Source organism: Ruditapes philippinarum, unplaced genomic scaffold, assembly GCF_026571515.1.
Source record: "Ruditapes philippinarum isolate M1 unplaced genomic scaffold, ASM2657151v2 ctg10211_1_1_1_1, whole genome shotgun sequence".
Taxonomy (NCBI): domain Eukaryota; kingdom Metazoa; phylum Mollusca; class Bivalvia; order Venerida; family Veneridae; genus Ruditapes; species Ruditapes philippinarum.
In genome coordinates this window covers 1,729-24,863 of record NW_026860087.1, presented here as the reverse complement: position 1 = coordinate 24,863, position 23,135 = coordinate 1,729, and the positions used below count along the sequence as shown (strand labels likewise).

At 32.1% G+C, this 23,135-nt stretch overlaps 1 protein-coding gene and 1 long non-coding RNA gene across 2 annotated transcripts; both read right to left on the bottom strand.

Annotated features, from left to right (window-relative positions):
• Nucleotides 1-4,231: 4,231 nt before the first annotated feature.
• Nucleotides 4,232-8,525, bottom strand: LOC132758836 (dihydropyrimidine dehydrogenase [NADP(+)]-like). Its single transcript, XM_060750537.1, has 4 exons — nt 8,517-8,525; nt 6,783-6,865; nt 6,409-6,496; nt 4,232-4,393 (listed from the first exon to the last, which is right to left on the bottom strand). Exons 1-4 carry the CDS (start codon nt 8,523-8,525, stop codon nt 4,232-4,234), a joined length of 342 nt encoding a protein of 113 aa, XP_060606520.1.
• A 5,832-nt stretch (nt 8,526-14,357) lies between these two features.
• Nucleotides 14,358-17,124, bottom strand: LOC132758838 (uncharacterized). The gene is made up of 3 exons (XR_009629631.1): nt 16,970-17,124; nt 15,470-15,605; nt 14,358-14,477 (listed from the first exon to the last, which is right to left on the bottom strand). It is a non-coding gene; the product is annotated as an uncharacterized LOC132758838 (long non-coding RNA).
• Nucleotides 17,125-23,135: the final 6,011 nt, after the last annotated feature.

Sequence of the window (23,135 nt, the reverse complement as noted above, 5' to 3'; positions counted from 1 at the left end):
GACCGCAATTTTTAAGTAAATTTTCCTAGCGCGTGTCTATCACGGCTGTGGCTCAACGCTATTGACATGGCGAATATTTTAATTTATGTTTACAATAGTGTTAAAGTTAAAAAACTTGGGGAGAACAAAAATCACTATTTTTTATATTGCATTGTACATGCCTTATATTTTAAGTCAGGAATTTAGTTTTGAGGCCTTATTTATAAATATTACCAAAAATCTCTTTGAAACGCTAGAAAAAATTTAATTCGTTTTTACGAAATATTATTTCGTATTTACGAATTATTATTTCGTAATTACAAAATAACGTTTCGTTTTGACGAATTAATATTTCGTAATTACGAAATAATATTTCGTAATTACGAAATAATATTTCGTAAAAACGAATTAATATTTCGTAATAACGAATTAATATTTCGTAATTACGAAATAATATTTCGTAATTACGAATTAATATTTCGTAATTACGAAATAATATTTCGTAATTACGAATTAATATTTCGTAAAAACGAATTAATATTTCGTAAAAACGAATTAATATTTCGTAAAAACGAATTAATATTTCGTAAAAACGAAATAATATTTCGTAAAAACGAATTAATATTTCGTAAAAACGAATTAATATTTCGTAAAAACGAATTAATATTTCGTATTTACGAATTAATATTTCGTAAAAACGAATTACTATTTCGTAATTACGAATTATTATTTCGTAAAAACGAATTAAATTCCGGGGGAAAAAGTGTGGAAAATGTCACCTTAGGGGCTCCGTAGGCATGCTAATCCCAATTTTATCTTTAATTTTCAAAAATTGTTGAATTGTAAGTTGGAGTAACGTATGTTTTACACTCCCTTATTTATGAACTTAATCACAGAATTGAAACTTACATGTAAAATCGACTTTTTTTATTTATTAATCATATGTACATCTATTGTCATAAAAATGCGATTTTATGCTTTTATATATGCATGTGTAAAAAATAAAAAGTATGTTTGATAAAAGTAACGTTTGTTTCACTGTGGTTACTTAAACAAGTTAAATCTCGACCAAAGTTAACAAAATTTACCTACTAATGTCAAATTGAAGTTAATGTTGCTGTTATACATGCTTTCTGTCTTCAATTTCCCTTTTGATAAACTTACTTTAAAAAGTTGATAACGTATGTTTCTGTAACGTATGTTTCATTTTTACATTGAAAGTGGGTTAAAAAATGATGCAAGACCGTTTAACCCGCCATAATTTGGGGTTATTATATCAGAGTTACACACATGTTAATTTTCTGTCTTGTTTGGATTCTTCTTTGAATGGATTGGCTCTTAAATAATGGTAACGTATGTTTCTTTTTAAAATGCTGTTTAAAATATTTTAATAAAAAATGAAAATTTCCGAAAATAGAATGATATTTGAGAGGCTGCAAGCTTGTTTTTACTTATAATTATATATATGCGGTATTATTAAGCATGCATCTAATCAATTATGTAATTTCGGATTCGTTTCTTATTGTTTTAGGTTTGTCACTATTTATTTATATGCATTTGGCGACATTTGATCATCCATTATATCAATGAGATTTTAACAGTCAAATATAATTTTTACCAATAATCAAAGTGCATGTACACAAAGCAATGATTAATTGCACATGTTTCGTTTACTCTAGAACTTATTTTTCTGAAACACAATTTCAAAGCTGAAAATTCTAGGTGGCGACAGTAACGTATGTTACATTTTAGGACGTTAATGGTACTTGTAAAAGAAAAATACAAGATAGAAATGTAAAACTGAGAGAGTCCCTATTAGACAAAGTGGCAGCCACCTTTTTAACGACATTTTGACCTAAAGAAAAGCCTTCGTAAAAGAGCTACCCAGTGGAACATCAAATGCTATGTTTTATTGAGAATGAGCGAAGTGTTTTATTGGGCTAAATTTATCGAGCAGATATTCTAAATATCATCGCTTGTTTTATTGTCCTGAAAATGTTTTGCCTGACCTTGACCCCTAGATCCTTCATAAGCTGGACCTCAAAGTCTACCACACTGTACGGCAATCGGTACTGGGGTATCTCGGAAGAACTGAAATAATTGCGCAGGTAAAGCAGGAAATCTTTTCAAGAATATAAAATATATTTAAACAATTATAAAAGACTCCACAATATGTTTGCAGTTGTTTTGCTAATGATAGTTACATAGAGAAAAGTTTTGATAGCGTCAAACCAATTTAAGACAGTGTAGGTAATATGGCGACTTTCCAGCTTTACTGGTGGAGAAAGATCTTAGGTGTCCACCTGTACATTATTTCAGGCATGAACGGGCGCCTCAGTAGAACCACCGACGTTCCGTAAACTAGCTGGTTAGTTTCTTGAATCCATACATGAAAGCCTCTCAAGTCCCTAGGGAGATTCAATTACACAGCGGTATAGAAGCGGCTATCAAACTGTATCATCAGTTTGCATAAGGAGGCAACATGTATAATGTACTATAATCATTTATTTTTAATATAAAGCATCATTAAACAAAGTCAGTTAAAATCAAATGTTGATCTGTTCAAATATAAATTACATTATATGCGGAAATGGGTACACGTTTATGAACCGATGATTAAAGCAAAGCAAATCACAGCAAAGCAAAGCAAAACTAGACATTGTGTATAAATGACTTCATTTTGTTTGTTTTTATTATCAAAAGATATACATGTAATCAAAAAGATGCACGGTGTCGAAAAAACTTGTTTGCAATTATTCATGCTTAAGGCCGTAAAAATGATTCTGCAGAAAGTGAAATTTCTATTTTCCAACCACGAGGTTGAAATTCTCTGTATGTGGTTCATTTATTCGTATGCTGATATATCTGTATTATAGTGAACTTTATTTCATGAATGTATGAATTCCATACCTCAAACCGCCAATGTATTTTCCTTCTCAAAAATGGTCAAGTTGCTGTACCCGAGCCGAGCCAGGAACGTGGCATAGCTTATACTAGCAGGACCACAACCTAATTAGTGCAACCTTGGCCTTATAGCTGTCTGGCATGTCAGATTCCGGTGGAAGGCTCGGGTCTCTGATTTGTTGGAATTCTCATCTCTTTGAAAACCTGCAAAGTATGACGTCTATGTTATCATCTATATTTTGAGAACGAAATTGTTCTTTTGCCAGTTTTCGTCTTTTCGACTTTTTGTCTATTTGATGTAAAACCCGACGTGAAAATTTTTCATTTTTTAAACATTCGTATTCCCCCATTTTTCATTTTTTATAATGAACTAGTTTGGAAAAAATGAATTGCAAAAACGTGATCAACTTTATTAATCAAGTTCAATGAACGTGGATGTACTTTCAGTATGAAGCCCAAAACCTCGCCACTGAACAATGGTAAAATGATAAATAAACACGTCTAAAATGAAACTAGAGTAAGTCGTGGAGTACACTTTTAGCGGTGTTATAAATGGAAAATAGAAATGAGGAACTATTTACTTCAGTAGCGTATTGCTGCAGCCCTCCTATGTTGATAGGTCCTTCTTCGCCGCGTAAAGGTTTACATCCACCCACACAGAGGTCATTGGTCGGACACACCATACCGCACGTGAGGCCCAGCGGGTTGTCCGAAAATATAGCTTTCGCTGCTCCATAATAATTCTTGAAACAAAAAATGAACAAATGAGGTTAAGCGTCAAAGAATTTTTTTAAAATTAATTATAGCTGAGTGACGGAAGTTATTAAGGCACTGAGTAAAACAAAATGTATATAACACTGTACTTTTGGGTCAACGCACTCGGGGTTCAAATCCCTAAAATGCACTTTTGTGGACAAACGCACTTTGGGTAAATATGCTAAATATCAACGAACTTTGGGTTTTCAAATCTGAATGTGTCAACGGAGTTCTGCTTAAAACGAGTACTGCGGTATTTTCTTTTGCCAGTTTTCGTCTTTTCGACCTTTTTTGTATATTTGATGTAAAACCCGACGTGAAAATTTCAGCTATTATATTCGTCTTTTTTTAAAACATTCGTATTTCCCCATTTTCATTTTTATAATGAACTAGTTTTGAAAAGATGATTGCAAACGTGATCAACTTTATTAATCAAGTTCAATGAACGTGGATGTACTTTCAGTATGAAGCCAAACCTGCCTGAACAATGGTAAAATGATAATAAACACGTCTAAAATGAAACTAGAGTAAGTTCGTGGTACCACTTTTAGCGGTGATACAAATGGAAAATAGAAATGAGGAACTATTTACTTCAGTAGCGTATTGCTGGCAGCCCTCCTATGTTGATACGTCCTTCCTCGGACGCGTAAAGGTTACATCCACCCACACAGAGGTCATTGGTCGGACACACCATACCGCACGTGAGGCCCAGCGGGTTGTCCGAAAATATAGCTTTCGCTGCTCCATAATAATTCTTGAAACAAAAAATGAACTAATGAGGTTAAGCGTCAAAGAATTTTTTTTAATTACTTATAGCTGAGTGACGGAAGTTATTAAGGCACTGAGTAAAACAAAATGTATATAACACTGTACTTTTGGGTCAAGGGTACTCAGGGTTCAAATCCCTAAAATGCACTTTTGTGGACAAACGCACTTTGGGTAAATATGCTAAATATCAACGAACTTTGGGTTATCAAATCTGAATGTGTCAACGGAGTTCTACTTAAAACGAGTACTGCGGTATTTTCGTACAAGTTAAGGATAGAAGATACGAGTACTAGTACATCACTTCTTACTTAGTGACAGATAAATACTGATGTATGTGTTCCTTATTTAATCCAAGATATAAATGTTTTCTGAACTTTACCACCTTAGATACCACAAAAATTATGACAATATAAAAACTAAATGTACTGTAAATGTATTCATAACTGTTACAGATGTTTCAAAGAGCCTTCTATTTTGAGTAGATTGGTGACATTATTGAAACCACAAATTTTAAACATAATGGGGATGCATATAATATAATAATAAAATGCAGAAAATATTATCTAACAATTCAATTTTTCTGTTTAACAATTAAGGACTTGTAACAGTAAAAAAAAGTTAAAAGTAAACCATTCAAGAGAACTAAAAATTGCATGAGGGCTAAAATCTGTAAAAAAATCATATTAATTAATCAAGAATTTACAAGAAAAAAAGTCACATCTACACGGAATGACCAGATTGACCATGGTCACTCTATCAGTCAGTAAATGCCTTAAAGTAAATGTATTTTAGTTGACATCTCGTAGAAGGCTACTGATTTAAAATCTTAAAGATTTTAATTTTTCTTACGTTTGTCAGGTATCAATCGAGTTATTTCGTGTATCTGTTTTATGTACCATCAAAAACGCTGCCATTATAAAATGACCGTTCTATCAGACAAGAGCTGAATTTCGTATTTTCCGAAAATTCCCTTATATCAGTCTAAAAATAATTCCTGCCAATGAGAGATGTAAATTCCATCTAAATATGAACTTATATTCTTGGTCAGTGTAATGAATTCTTTAATTTGGCATCCATCTCGGGGGGCCATCTTAAAAGTTTTATTTACAGGATAACACCCTACAACATATTAATATAGAAATGTTATCTCCCTTTGGTATAACTAGATATAGTCATCAGATACTATGGTATAAGGATGATTGAATCATTTAATGTGTATGTGTCATACAATCGCTACAATTATCGGCGCACAACGCTAGTTTAACAGCAAATACTATTTTAATATTGTTATGTATTATTACACTCTAGAACACAGCAACATATAAATTATATCTTACTTAAAGGACATAAAAATATAATTTGCCACAAATTGCAAAATATATAACATAAACTATCGTCTTCTTCTTCGTTTTTTCAATTTCTTACTTCCTTCCTTATATTTAAGTTTACCTATGGACATTAACTACAAATATTATACTATCACTAAAATTCATTTTATGATTTAATTTTATGACCCGTAAAATTTGAGGTCGTTTTCTTAGGCTTAAGGGACTCCACTGGAGTTTTTTGACATGATGGACTGAAAATATTTTTTCCAGAATAAATGTGCCATTGATGTTGGTTAGACCACCTAACCTTTGTGCCAAAAAAATTTCCAAGAATCAATTCGCGCCAAATTGGTTTCCCAAAACAATTATTCAAATTGCTAAAAAAATGACCCAAAATGAAAGCGGTTTAAAACGCTTTTCAAACTTCAAATCGGGATAAGAAAAGCGTTAAACATACGCTTTTCAATTTATTTCAAGTAAAGTTCTCACGATCTTGCATATATTTCTGTTAATGTGCCCAGCTTATTTATGTAAGAAATTCAAATGATATGTTTTTAAGACTCTTAAGCCTCAGTGGAGTCCCTTTAAAATTTAACATGTATTGGAGAAAATATGACGTATCTACATTATATATATCAGTACGATTGGGTTGTTATAACGTATATCCATATACCTTGTTTGAGATACTGGTGATGAACGATTTAATATCAAGTTGAGTCGGGCAACTTTTTTGACATGGCGCATCTGCACATTTCAGACATCTGCAATTAAAAAAAACAACTTAATTTTAAATGTGATTTAAATGCATTTTTTACCAAGTTTACATTTATTTCAACATTTTATAAATCTTATTCTGGCTGTTCTTAAGCACGACAAACAAACCTTTAGATTTTTTAGAAAGCATGCACATAATATCCAAATTGCATCGCGCTTTATAAATTTTGGCACAAATACATGAAGTACACCATATAATATAATTGGACACCAGTTAACTTATGTCGATATAATTTGAAATAAATGGAGGCTATATTTTAGATTTGCACATACCTTGCAGCCTCACGGAGAGCAGCCCTTTCAAATAAGGTTGTGTGTTTAATATCTTCAAAGTTGTTCTGCAGCGGGGGACACGACTGTTAAAGCAATATCAAACTGGTATAGAATAACGTACTTTCGATGCTACTTAAACTAAAGGCACTTGCACACGTCTAATCTAAATACCGGACAGGCTAATAAATCGTGTTACTCGGGTTAAATGTTTGCATTAAATAAGATAAGAAACAAGGTTCAATGTAGGTTAAGATTATATCAATCATGTAGTGTGTTTCCGGCCAATAGTAAAGATAACCTAATTTAAGTGAGTATGGTAGCTGACTTGTGCCATTTCGTATTTTGCTCCGCGGGTCGCCAGGCTAAAACACGAAAATACGACAAAGTAACGACTGGTCGTATTTTCGTGATTTCGCCTGGCGCCCAGCAGATAGAAAATACGAAATGGCACAAATCAGCAAGCATAGTAAAGTGTTTACTAACGGATAAAAATGTGGGCATGTATAAAGTTTATAAATTCAAAAAGCCTTTGTAATGTTTGTAATGCATAAGTTGTTGTGCATTTGGGATTACACTTGTACATTTGATCAGTGCTGTCATAGTTATAGCCCTTGACTTGATTCTCCCGGGAATTTTGTGTAAAATGTAGGAGCATATGTGTCCTATGGTTTTGATAAAATAAATTTCCATGCTAAAGATAATTGTTCGGCTTTTTTAAGTATTTAATTTCATGATTTTATAATTATTTTATAACTCGTAAATGATGATTCAAATCAATAATTATAAATATCCAAAAAAAGTTACGCCGTGACTTAGATATAAGCAAAACCAAAACTTTTTAATCACGAAAAAATGATTTTTGAACATTTTCATAAATTATTTTCTTCACGCTTCAAACCAGAAGTATAATGTTACAGTGGTGCGCATGAGAGAAGATAGTATGAATGGCCTTCTGTTCACTCCACATTTAAAACTTGCTCCACATTTATAACTTGAACGTTATGTTATGCCTAAAACCATTGTTATCATTTCAAAAAGACGATTGAACGCGTTGCAAACTGTTTGACATATTTTAACATGCATTCTACTTTTGCTTTTGCATGCTTGCAGCATATGTGCCATTAAAGTTCTAGCAAGATGTTATTTTTTTCTTGATGAATGATACAATGATAAGGGGTAGTGGTGGCCGAATGGCTAAGATGTTTGCCTCGCAATCCAATAATTGTGGGTTCGAGCTCAACTCGGGTCGCGATAATGTTTCCTCATTTGACACCAGTACTGGTTAGTTCCAGGAAGCGGACTTTAAATTGATTAATATAACTTAAAAGAACGTGTTTCGCAATCGAGCATAAATTAATATGTTTAAACTAATAGCTTGTAGATTTATTAAGGGCCCTAAAATCATTTTGATCAAGCAGCAAGAAAAAAACAAACAAAATTTTAGTGCAAAACAAATATATATCCTTTTTTACAGGGATATTGCAGTACAGTACTCACGAAATATGTTTTGCGCTTATTTGATGAAATATTTTTTCATTATACCAGGGTCTTTCAAATAGAATTTGAAAGACCCTGATTATACACTTAAAAAAGTAGGTGAAATATTTGTTTACACTTTTGAAAATTCTATGAAATATTTGTTTATTATACACTTGTGATGATGATAATGAAGAGGGTGCAATATTCGACCGAATATGTCACACGTGTGACAAATTCGAAGTGAATATGTCATACGTGTGCCATATCGGTCCTTGACATATACGGTCCGAGAGAGCTATATGTTTTCACGGCCGCACGTTGATACTAAGTATCACAGGGTGAGAAAAATGGGTAGCCTGGCCAAGAGTCGAACCGATGACCCTCGGAATACCTATCCGTAGCTGCCAAATGAGCTATCCAACCGGTAAAATCTTCATATAGTTCAGAACCGTGACACGAGCACATGGAGAATAACTACAGATATAAGAATAAGTATAATTACACGTAGATACGAGTATGTTAGACTGAAAGAAAATCGATAGCTGAACTGATTATCCGCCATAGATTTGACATATCTCCAACTGTTTTACTCTGTTTATAGAAACATATCATCTACAATTACAGTCCAATGAACAAGCTCTATTGTGTTTAAACTTTGCCACAACTGTATATATGAAATTTATACGTTACATTAATGGACTCCGCCTATTTACATAATGCACATGATTTTAGAATCATTCAAAATTAATTTCTTAAAACTCTGTATATAACGTATAACCTATACCTACGTATATAGGCTATAAACAACTTTTTTAAATGCGAATGACAAAAGATCGTGTTCGGGTATACAACTGCAAACTAATGGTAGATACAAAATAGACTTTATTTGAAAAATTTGTTTTTAAAAACATCATGAATACTGGAAGTCTTTATCTTTAAAAAAAAATACAAAACCATTTAAAGAGTGACACTCACCCTATCTAAAGACAATAAAGGTTAATGAACTTGCGTGCAATATTATAAATCTCAATTTCACGGTCCTGTCCGTCAAACTTCGGATAAGGACCTCTAACTCAGATCATGTCGACCCGCAACTTTTGTTGTATTTTTGAGTTCGACCGAGAATGTGTGATTTTCACAATATGTCTGCCAAAGGGAATAGAGATCAGGTTCAAGAGTTCGAGCGGTCCGAGTTGGAACAATATTTATTATATGGGAACTCTGCCGGGACTGGGTGATCAGTTCGAGCAAAGGATGGTATTTGAGCGATCCGAGTTCGAGCGAATGAAGTTAAACTGTATCTATAAATGTATTGCTTTCACATTACTTATAAAAGGTTGTATGTATTGCATATTGGTTATGTTTTAGTATAATTCATACGAATATATCATAATGTTTTTACCTGTAAAGACAAATACGTGTACCTGTGTAAATACAAATGTTTCTGACTGCAATAAAACTTGACCCGGCTCTAGCAATGAAAGCAATCAGGTCCGTAACTGATGTTAGCCAATTTATCTTCAACTGAGTCTGTGCTTCTGATAAACATGACAAGATAAACATGTTGTCTATACCAATTCCTGAAATAATATGATTAGTTAAAAATAAATTCAAAAATATATAAAAATCAGCTGTTCGCTTTCATTTAGTTAAGATACTACTGTAAAACCTCAGTAAATGTAACTGTGAATACACTTTGAACCCTACTGATTAAATGAATACATTTCTGCCATTAATTTACATAAAAGGGACTAAATCAACTTGATCAGTAACAGGGAATACAGCCTTAAAAATAGGTTATGTATTCCTTCATTAACAAATACATAAATTCAGGAGAAATTTCCTTAATTTCAATGAATTTTGCAATACAAGTATCGTGCACTTCGATGATAGTTTATCTTCAATTAACAAAACAAAGATTAGAAAGGCACCAACAATGCTGACAAAATTAACGCCAAGTTCACATAGTCCAAAACTAGAAACAATTGCTAATCCCGCAGACAAACTTCCACCACAACCAAGCCATATGCGTTGTCAAACTTGCTCAATAAATATTCATGACTGTGATTAAGATAAATTAAAATGTTCATACACTATAAGTAACAGATCATGTGACAAGAGTGAAAAGTTCATCAATACTGTACAAATGTTATGTAATTCCTTATAACAATGCACAAACATTCTTGGTACAAATGTGAGCCTATTTAACTAAACCGTTATGTCGGCCCAACCTAGAATTCATCCTTGGTTTGGACAATTTACAAACTTTTTAAACACTTAAGTTATGTAATTCTCTTTTTTATATATATAATGTTGCATGTAAGTATTTCAAATTTGAATTTTCGTAATAATATCAGCTGTCATTAAAATATTTTTAAAGGAATCAAGTGTATCAATTACATCCATTGACATTCACGAATTCTTTAGCATACAAATTTAACTCAAAACTCTCGTTATTTTTTAAATGTTTTATCGGTAGAAACTCTACCGTTTGTAATAGACAAGTAATATTTCAATACATCAAGTAATGTTTCTACTATGTGACGCCAGAAAGTAACAATGATATCTGTAATATTACATATTATGTAACAATAAAGACAGAAATATAACTTAGAAAGATTAAGGAATTCACATTAACAAACAACCTTCTTTGATTATATCAGAGATAGATATGGAGAAAATGTATGGATATTTTTCTGTGTCTTTAAGAACATTAATATGGTGACTGTTGTAGTTATTCAAAATTCAGTCCAAAAAAATCAAAAATACGTAAACTGAAGAAACCCCGTCCCTCTCGCAGAACAATAGCACTACCATCCTAATAAAATTTATAGGAAGGACAAATTGTCCTTCTCTTAGAACACGCATAATGACAAACTACAAAAGAGAATAGCTGTCACAACTTACACTATATTAATAGTTAGATCATATAAATTAATAAATTCATATTTTTACATCACTATATATATTATTTCAAAAGCGATTCATGTTAACTAAGTACATGTAGATTTATTAGATGTTTTTATGATGTAATAATATTTATATTGTTATCTCATTAATCACTTCAAATATTATCAGTCTGACCATTTAATAATTTTGACATCTGTATCTGCTTATGGTTCATCACAAAATATATGATATATATTATAAACAAACGTAAAGAGACTGGTATGACTTGTAAATCTCATGGGAGGGATTCTGTCCTATCTGAGAGCTCCTGTCAACTTTGTCATTTTCGGTGGGTAGGCTTTTGTCCGGTAGGGAGACAAGAATATAGACACTCTTATAACATTAACGTGTAAGGCATTAAAAGGAATGTGAGATCTTTATTGACCACCAAGCTTTCGAAAATGCAGAAAATGCACGAGTGGGAACTCGAGGTCTTCCATTGGCAGTAAAGCTTAAAAGTCTTCATATATCCATTAAAATAAATAAACTAACAAAAGCATATTTTGTTCCATTTTCATCAGAGCTAATTTGTAAAGACTGTTTAAGCATCTTAACGGAAACTGAGGGTCAGGTCCTTATACACACGGAGTAATTCGAATCTTCCATTGTATTGATCTATACCATTATTATTTGAATTACTTGAACTAAATAGATTTTGCGGCTCTTTTAAAACACAAGTCAAAAGTCTCCCTGAAGTACACAATGCTGACTTGTATACTCTATTTGTGCGTTTTAGCGGACATTGACGGTCAGGTCCTTCGCAAAAAAAAAACCGGAGAGATTTGAACTTCTTGTTGCATTGCTGAATTTTGTTTTGAATGTAAAGCTAACGCAAATTGAAGAATATCGATTTTGCCCAAAGTTCATTTTGAACAAAAAGTCAATTTCTCCCTTAAGTACACAGAGCTGACTTGTATACTCTATTTGTGCGTCTTAGCTGACATTGAGGGTCAGGTCCTTCGCAACAAACGGGGATATTTGAACCAAAATTTTGTTGTTGTTGTTGTGGTTATTGTTGTTGTTGTTATGCTTGATTTAATATTTGTTCTATACGTGAAGTGAACGCGACTTGAATCGAATCGAATTTGCATTAACTTAATTTTAAATCTAAAGACAAAGTCTCCCATTACACAGAGCTGACTTATATACACTATCTGTGCGTCTAAGCGTACACTGAAGGTCAAGTCTTCTCAACAAACAGAGATAACTGAACTTTTCGTTATCATGCCAAACGTTGGGTTTTGTATGTGAATTGAACACTATTTGCACCAAGTAATTTTTACAACCCGTTCGTTGAGAAAAAAGTATTCTTCTGTATTCAGAGCTGACTTGCTTACTCTAATTGTGCGTTTTAGCGAAAATGGAGGGTCATTTAATCCATTTGATTAAAACCATCAGTAAAGTTACAGAATCAATTTATACAATTTTGTAAGGTGGATTATTATATTATGAAGGAACTTCCACATCGATTGTCATAAAAAAACCTAAATCTATCAATAATTCGATTTATATTAGGAACGCATATAAATGTTGATGTATATTAATTCAAACAGTTTTTGTTTGAGGCATTCATAAATTATCCATTTGATTTAAACCATAAGTAAAGTTACAGAATCAATTTATACAATTTTCTTAGGTGGATAATTATATTAAGAAGGAACTTCCACATCGATTTTCCTAAAAAAAAAACAAGTCTGTCAATAGCTCGATTTATATTAGGAACGCATATAAATGTTGATGTATATTTGCACTGTGCACTTCTCAGATAACGTTCCGCTCTCATGATAACATATCTCTCAACTTCTCACGAGATGTAAGCATAGACAAATTTATAACTCTACTTGTATTCGAAACAGACGTTATCTTTAGCTTTTAATGTTTCTGCTATCTTTAAACTGGCTGCCACTTTATTATTTATGGTCAATTTTCAGATGCAACTATTTTAGTTCTTAAGTCAGATTTACTTTAACTCTACACGAATAACCAATGGAACGTCAATCATTTTTTTATTTAATTTTTTTTATCTTTTTTTTTTAGAAAAAAGGGCTTTGATTTATAGAGAGGCTAGTGTGTATGAACAAAATATAAGTAAGACGGATAGTAAAAAATTTAAAATATCGGGTTAAAATACATGATATGTAGGTTAAGAAGTGGTTCAAAAACTATAATCATGAAATTATTTTAAAGCATAAACAGTTCCCTTCATCATCACAATGCGGTCATTTCGTAAAACATCTCGCTATTGTTGTCACAAAAATCAAATTTCAATGTATATGATCAAGTTAAAATGATAAGTTAATAAGTTTTATTTATACCTCATATGTTAACAACACATTTCGTTATACTTTTACTACAATGAACACAAAGCTAACAACACAAAATATTTGGTTGTAGGCAGTCTCCGAGAAATCGTTTTAATTTTTGAAAACAAAACAAAAACAACATGAATGTAGAGGGAAACTTGCCAATTTGTAACGTCAATGTACATGTAACTTTATGTATTTTTCCTCCGACTGAAGCAATGAAATAAATGTTTTAAAGCTAAATTTATTTCTCCTCTCAGCGAAAAGGCAGGCAAATATTTGACAATGAGCAGGTTTGTGGGCTCGAAAATCCCTTTAGCAATAACGTAGATACCTTACATGAATGCTCTAATCGACGTATTACACTCGGGACAATATTGAAGACGCTCCAAACATGAATGACATAGATAATGTTTGTAAGGTCGGCAACTCACCAAACGTACAATATCACGTTCCTGCTGGCAACCATCACACAATCAAAACTTTCCGTTAACAATTGTCTGCACTAGCGAGAAAGAAGATATGAGAGAAAAATAAGTAAGTGAAATATTCTTTACAGATCGTCTTTAATTGATCATATTTAAACAAAATATTAGATATTACACATTAATTGATCATATTTAACGATGCCATATATTACGAATCGAGCCATATTAAGTTACCACGAGTAACTTTGCAACATGAATTTACCTTACATATAGTTTTCATGTATTAATTACTTTTATAAATTGATTATTTTGCAAAATGTCACTGTTACGTTGTAATTATGCTTACTTGATATAAAAAAGATCGTGGCAAAACTCTAAACTGATATAGTTTTATAAGTTTTAGTCAATATGCGTACCTTCACGTCGAGTTTTAACCAACATAATTCCAATGAGAAGTATAGAAACAGACAATCCAGCAAAAGCTAGCGGAATGTAAGTCCTTGTCAGTTTGCAGGGCACATCAGTCGCTGAAACGACTGAAAATAAAATGTATTTAATTGTTTACTTTTAAACAAGGAACTTATTAACGACGTAATTTCATCAGTGAAATTAAAATTCAGATAAAATATATCAAAAGTATCGATTTCAAAAAGAGTCATTTAAGCAGTTAAACTATAAATTTAAGTAAATGGTTTTAGACAAACATTATGTTCAACATTTTGTAGTTAAAATGAGTATGCGTTCAGAATAATTTTTATGAATTTCAAGGAAAAATTAGTTTCTCTTTTCAAAATAAACTACGTAATTCGTTAATCATAAAATGTTAAAAAAAACTCAATAGCAAATTTTCGATACAATTTTGCACTTCTGTTGTGTATTAATTCAAATAGGTAAAAGTATACAATGTTGCATAAAATATTTTAAAGTGACATTAGTGAGAGACAGGTGAAAGTCAAAATAAGTTAACATTTTTACCATAATCCCATTTAATTTTATTTTTATTTTACATTAACGATAAGTAACTGTAAACAAGGATATTTCTATAAATATCCGCCGGCAATTACCTGTAATATTCGGTTTATAAAAGAATAGGCAGTCTTTTTATATATTCAGTGAGATTTACATTTAATTCATTACAATTGTTGATCATTAAGTCTTTAAACAGTCATTTTTTAAATAAATAGTAAATTCAGCATAACTTGATAAGGAAAAAATAAGATCAAAATAGATCAAACGGAATCCCTAAAGACAAAATTGAAAATGTTGTAAGCTCGGTTTGATTGAACAAGTTCATAAAAGTCCTCGCCCCCTAATTCCGTCTTAAGCAGAATTCAAAATTTAAACATAAAAAATGGTGAAAATTTAAATTAAGAAATATAATTCAATATAAATGTCAATTAGATATAAATGTACAATTTGGATAATTATCATGAATAAACTAAAAACTTTCTTTATATCACATTTTTTTTTAAAATCTTTATTAACCAGTCGATTTAGGATTATTGAAAGGAATACAAAACAATCATACCATGCAATGAAGTCTCAATGTTAACTTCCAGGTTTATATAGCTCGAAGTGTTTTTAACTAGGGATATATGATTGTGTATCCATATTTCAAACATCTGGGCACCATCGTTAAGGTCAGTCTTTCCTCGAGTTATGATCTTTAAATATATAATTAGCGATGTACATACTGTGTGTTTACATACATTAAGATAAATACTTTACGTTACAATTTAAAGTACATATCTAAGTAAAATCAATATCTGGTCACAAAATATATTATATAGTTTTAGAAAAATTGTCCAAGTTTAAAGCAACGCCGTAGTGACCCAGAAGTCAGAATGTAAGATCTTCTTAAAATGGAGTTTCGAAAGGTATTAATCATAGATGGTCAAAATATCACATTTTGCTTATTTGCCCATTCATACACATAAAAATATCACAGTTAAATTACATAAGTTGTTTTCAATGTTTACAAGTCGTCTGCTACAACGGATATATTTCTATTCTATTTCATTCATTGATTTTTTCATGTGTACTGTAATGAGTATAATTTGTCTTGTAAAGTGTCTGTTCTTATTTTTTCATAGAGTTCTGAAGCTGTTAGAGGGTCATATAGGTCATATAACCCTGACAACAAGAGTCTTTCTTGCGAATGTGTGACAATAAGAAAAGCTTCTAAAACATTAAGTGTTCACTACAGCACCTCACAAGACAAAACTAATGGAAAAGTTAGTGAAGATGTTGAGAAGTCTGAGAGGCTCTACTAGCAAACCATGTACAATGGAGGAAATTTGTTATGGCAAAACCCGAAAGGAAACCATGAATTTGGTCACTGATTGTGCTATTCCAGCATAACTGATGATGAAAAGAAAATCACTTGTAAGAAATTCAATCCTGATACAACAAAGGGCTTTTCATTTCATTGAAAAGGGGGGGACATTGTCCAAGTGCAAAATAGGGAAACTCAGATGTGGTACAGTTTTTTGTTCCCATTTTAAAGATTCCACCACAAAAATCATTAAATGAAAACATGAAAATATTAATGTAAATATGTTAAAACTGCTAACATATTACATGTTTAAAACAGTTCAGTACAACATTATATTTGACATAACACTTTTTATTTGTGCACAATAGTGTGACCGGAAATATTTTTGGTGTTTTTATTAAATGAAACTAGGTCAAATCTTTGAAGGTTATTAATATTTATTTTACTTGCATTTATTTCAAGTTTATTTGTTACAAAATAATATAAATATAATTCCAAAAAATGACTTATTCCAGGTTACATTTCTAAATCATTTCTAAAAATTGAATTTCATGACCGAAATTTGATTGCACCGCGATGCATACTGCAATTGGTTTACGCGACACCTTGTACTTTTTAGAATTGTGTACGTGTAGCCATTTAATTTTAGGCAATAAAGTACTTCAAATTCATTCAATATTTATTCAATTATATTTAATAATTTGTAATGTTTTATCTTTATATTTAAACAAATAAATCAAAGTAAAAACTGACCTTTTTTGAATAAAATATCCAGTTAAAGTCGGGTCTAAAGGAAGAAAAACAAAGTGTTGTAGGAACAAATGTTGTCATCCATAATATTCTTAAATAAAAAATTAGATTATTACTCTTGTAAAATCTTAGCGTCATTGTCATATCGAAGTAGCACACTATCTAACACTCATAATTTATCATACTTGCGTACATCTACTTATATAGGCTAACATTCACCTTTTCTTGTATTTCCCGAGGTAAAATTCGCTAAGGCCATTCAAACAACACTGTTTGTTTCTTTGTGCTCGACCGACTCATGAAAAAAATTGCCCCGACTCAAAAAACTGTTTACACCTTCGAGGATTTTTTTGAACCATTATGCTTTTATTCTGTTAAAAAGAACTTTCTCCAATAACTTTTCAGACAAGTTTTGAACTGAGAAGTAGAAGAAATAAAGAATGTTATCCCAAAAACAAAATAAACACGCTTTTCATCGATATTAAGCCAAAATTTGACCCCGAACATCGGCGATTTCACATTCGCCAGAAATCCTCAAATTTCGCAAAGGGCATAACAATTCTCAGTTTCCAAGCCAACATGTGAATGAAGTGTTCTTTTGCTATTTAGTCAACATTAAATCTGATAAAAGTCAATGTCATTTTGAAGATATTTGCTAAAATAATTGCCGATCAGATGACATCTTACACACTGTGTGAAGCTGTACTCGATTTTCTTAAATGCTGCCTATATATACGGACAATATATGGAAAGCTGAAGGTATTTTTACAAAAATAAAGTTTTGTTCTTTAAACTTTAGAGTGGACATACTTAACCAGAATAAAATTCGATTCTTTTTTGGTATAAAAGTGAAAAAAAAAAAACGATTGCAACCTTGCTTCAAAGATAATATACATACATCAATGAATATAGAAATGGACTACCCTCCGTAACCATAGGCCACCACTGTATACATATATTTTAACAGAAAATAATACCAGAAAACTTTATTATTGACATAAATGAATTTAAATCATTCTTCCATTCATGATTGTCAGAACATGAGGTTGCACTAAAACTTGTTGAAAAATACAAGTTAAGTGATAAATTTTCGCGGGAAAGTCGCTAGAAAATTAAAGTTTTTTTCCCTGATACTTTTAAATAAGTTCTACCTACAGGTGTTTTCTTCATAATGATAATTATTTTTAAAAAAATACCTTTTCCTAAATTGTAATTAAAAAGCCATATTTTTAAAATCTTTGTTGCAAACAATTTTGCAAATCATGCACTGTTTATTTTTTTCTTTTTTTTTTTTTCATTCGTTGTAATTGTCCGTTTATCTGACAGATACTATATTCCCATTCAACACACAAATGGGTTTATTTAATTGTTGCCCAATGCTATTTTAATCCCACTTTCAATGACTTGTTGACGATTGTGAGCAATTACACACTATACTTGTACACAGCAGGTGACGTAGATTTTTCTACATAATACACTGCCAAATATGGCAAGTACACACGACTGTGTGACAGGTGTAATGTACATAATGATCTATTATTATGCTGGCTAGTGAATGGTGTTAATTAAGTAGGTTAATACAGTATGGTTTGGTAAGTGACTTTCAAGTGTACACCCCTAAAATTTAACATTTTTTTTTTAAAAATCAAAGCTAAAAAATTCTGCTGTTAGTCATTTAATTTCAAATATTTATATTCTAACCAGATTAAAATTATTTGCATGATAAATCCTTTTATTCAATAGTAATGAGAAATGGATTTACTACACCCCTCCCTTCTTTGTGCATTTAGAATTTGACAAGTCAGGACCAGTAAAGGAAATCTGAGGTAGTCATCAAAGCAGGTGGTAATCATTGATTTTGCAAACAAAACATCTATACATGTAGCATAAATTGCATTTTTAAATAACTCTGAAATACAAGTATTGAGACTAATTCCGTTTTATTTTCTCAAAGAGCTACATCTATCAAGTAATCATATTGTATGTATTTTTCTCAGACCACTTCTTTTAATTAATTTTTACAGGTATTGTCACCTTTTTCCAGACATTGCCAATTCCAGTAAATAAGGAACAATTATTTTGTTTAAAGTTGAAATGAATATAAAATAAACAACAAAAGTGTTACATTGAATGTCTGTTATTACTTGAAATATTAAACAAAGAAAATATCAACAGAAAAACATTTGCCTACATAATTTTATTTGTGTAAATACATGTTCAGTATATCATGGCAGACTATATACTCACAGTGTATTGCTATACTCATTATGCTCAAATTTTGTATCAATTGCAATTTAAAAAAAATCCCCTACCTACCTACCCACCTCTTGAACTTAGGGTCGGAGCCCTACAAACAAACAATGCTGTAAGGTTGGCCTAAGTATATGAAATTGGAAATTCCCTATAAAATACCGTTGTATGATAATTTAGGCCAGGTTTTGGTTTGGACGCGTCTACACCTTGTCAAGTTACTTACATGTTACATTTAGATAAGCTTAATAAATGGCGTTTACAAAATATTATCTGGCACAATTTTTACTGAAATGTCTTATGCCCAGGATTTATATTTTGTTTCTATAAAATAAAAAAGCGGGGAAAATGATGCAATTAGCTAAAAAAACAATGGAGTAAGTGAAATGTGTAAAAAAGAGTGTAAAATAGAAAATGTGAAAAACATATTTTGAGACTATAAATTGAAGTAAATACTTTATTTGATGAAAGTTATTTGCTAAATGTACAAGATCATTTAAAACCTATTGATTATACTTTATACTTTTGATAAACAGATTTTGTTTGCTCTTTTGTGTATCAGTGTATCGATTTGTTCCTTTGACCAAGACATTGTAATCATTACTGAAATTTACAGGTCATGTACACTGAATCAACAACAAAAAAGTTTAAAAAGTCACACAACAATATCACACATTCGGTGTCAAATCGGTGTTATCAGTGTCTTGACAGCCAAAAAGTTGTAGAAAAATAGAACGTGTTCTAATTTTCTTATTATCTTCATGGATGTCACATGATTTCTCGTTAAAAACCATTCAAGTAGGGTGTCTACATTATCCAATACAAGAGAATATGATACTTGCATTTAAGACGTGGATATGTGTAGACCGGGCCTTAGTAGCTAGATAAGAACAAATACGAGTAAACCTTTTAACCACGTCACGTAGCAGTTCAATGAGACACTTGCCATTTGTTACAAGCGTAACACGAAGTATCTCAAAAAATGTTGTCTTGTACTTTTTCTATTTCACTCCTTTATTAAAGCATTTGTTTGTTGTGTACGCTACCATTATTTAAATCTAAATCAATATTTGAGGTTATTCATATCACTTTGTATTAAGATTTAAATAACCGTAGCATACAAAACAAACATATAATATCTGTACACGCATACCGTTTTGCAGTGAAGTATCATTTAATGTTATAATAAAGGAGTTAAATAGAAAAAGTACAAGACAACATTTTTGACATACTGGAATGAAAAGGCGCATCAACGATAACAATGAGTATCTCATCTCTACATTAAACATAATTATCGCATGGTGCGGCGATTTGTTTTTAATGTTCCTCGGCTGTTATTGGTAATAACCCACAGTGCGATATCTCAGATAAAGCATACTTCTTTGAAAAAAGTGTGCGTTATTTCAAATAAAACACAGTTATCTAAGTACACTTGGTTCATGTATAAGCGTGACCGTAGACAAATACATAAGAGTCACTGGACGGTACTAAACTTTAGGCTGAAAAAAAACAACGAATATTTTCAGATTGGGTAAAGATAATGGGGTACTGGGGGATATGGCTGTCAGTTAAGAAAATGTTTTGTCTAGGCTTGAACGTACTTCTTCAAAAACCTTGTAATCCTTTTTCCTGAATGTAATTTGGTGGAAGGAGGCACTGTCTGTATAAACAATTTCATGAGTAGATATACTCGCAATATTTTCAATGTCAAGTCCTAATAAATAATCGTTATATCATAATACCTTAAACCTGTCAATCTGAAAAAAAACATTCAACTTTTTCTAGATTTTTTTTAAACATGTAATGACTGAAGAGAGAATAGTGTGACTTAGATCAGCTGGATGGTATATACTGATGGTGGTCTGCAATTGTACATCGCGGGTAGATTCAGTCACCGCCAACAGCCTTTTGATACAGGACATAAATTATGCTATAAATGAAGCATGGCTCTTTGATTTAGGATCAAGTTATGATTACATACAAAACAAATAGTATCTGTACACGCATAAAGTATCATTTAATTGTTCTACATTAATTACTCGTGTAAAGGGGTTTTCTGAATGAAATAATAAAATATACATATACTGGAATAAAATGCAATATCAAACACGATGCATCAAAGGAAACATTTTTTAAGGCCGATTATGCCGAAGAAATGCTGTTATCTTTATTTGTCAAAATAGATTTTAATTTTTGGTATCCTGTTATTATTTCGAAAAGGTTACTCATTGGCCATATACCTGAACCAACATTTGCTTCTGTTGCTTTTTGGCATAAGCAGAGTCATAGTGGTTTGGTATTTTGACTGTATGGAATCCAAATTACTTGTTTGTTTACATTTTGGTACTTTCATAACAGCTCTCTTTACTTTAGATAATAAGCATCTAAAATGCTCTAAAACATTATTTACACACTATGAAACTCGTGCTTGCCCTTTCTAATTCATTTTATGACATAATGTGTGTTATCTTTGAACATTTTATGTATGTGATAATTTGAATAGATATACTATATTTTTCTAGGTCCGTCACAACATTTATTGAACCATTTGTATTTAAATAGTATTTTGCTCGTCACTATGATTGTAATCATTTCGTTCAATAAATCCAGAACAAAAATAAAACTTTGCAGTACATTGTATCATTGGCAGTCATGAAGTGTTTAAACAGCATGGAACTTTATCCTGTAACTTTAAAATTAACAAAAGCAATTGAAGTAAGTTATTTTCTACGGTTTACGATTATTTAGGTTGTGCCGATAGTTATCCATTATTACATGACCCTCATATATAATTGCTATTCTAATCTAAATAAAGGAACATGTAATTCATTGCCTATAAATATAGAAATAAATCATTTATAGTGTAAAATACTAAACAACAAGATCATTCTATAAATCTTATTATAAAAACCAAGTGTATAATCATACTGTAATAAAATTAGTTAAGATAACTTAAGTCTTTCCGTTTTCCACCGTATGCCTTTTATCATGAGGTTCTGTTTACTAAAGCTGCGGCCTCACTTAATCCCGGCAGAGCCCAGGACCACTCCGATAAGTTACCGGGATTATCCGGGACGACCGGGGTGAAATTTTTGTTGCGGTCACACTAACCCCGTCAGCACTACGGTAATTCCCAACAAACCACCAAGGATGCGCTCCGGATCATCCAAGGCAGAGTCAAGGTGAAGCTACAGTTCATGCCGGTGCTTCCCCGGTCGTTCCCGGATGACGCCGGATAAGCCCCGGTGGACCGAAGCAGAGCCCCGGTCGATCCAGGCAGAGGCCCGGCAGAGCCTAGGACGATCCAGGCAGAACCCCGGTAGAACCCCGGTGGATTAAAGCGCGCGAAAATGATCAACCTTAAGCTGCGGTCACACTTACCCCGGCAAAACTACGGTAGTTTCCAACTAACCACCCAGGATGCACTTAGCATCATCCAGGCAGAGCCCATGTGAAGCTTCGGTTCATGCCGCTGCTTCCCCGGTCGTTCCCGGATGATGCCGGAAGAGCCCCGGTTGACCCAGGCAGAGCCCCGGTCGATCCAGGCAGAGCCCAGGACGATCCAGACAGAGCCCCGGTAGAACCCCAGTGGAATGAAAACGACCGAAAATGATAACATCGATACATATTTTTTATTAAATAGTATATCTTTTGTTTCCACAATAGTAATTCATGATGACTTTCTGAAAAATCCTTATGCCATACTGGATAGAAGGGAAATGGAAAGGGTTTTAATACAAACAAGTGCAATTATCGCAAATTATCGTCATTCTTTTGGGTGGTTTGTTAGGAATAACCGTAGTGCTGCCGGGGTTAGTGTGACCGCAACAATAATTACACACTGGATCATCCCGGTAACTTACCGGGGTGGTCATGGGCACTTCCGGGAGTAAGTAAGGAGCGAACTATGTAATAGTAA

Coding starts and splice junctions, on each gene's coding strand:
- LOC132758836 (XM_060750537.1), bottom strand. Junction 6,497..6,782: donor GCTCTCCGTGAGGCTGCAAG/GTATGTGCAAAT, acceptor TTTTAATTGCAG/ATGTCTGAAATGTGCAGATG. Junction 4,394..6,408: donor TCACCAGTATCTCAAACAAG/GTATATGGATAT, acceptor TTTTGTTTCAAG/AATTATTATGGAGCAGCGAA.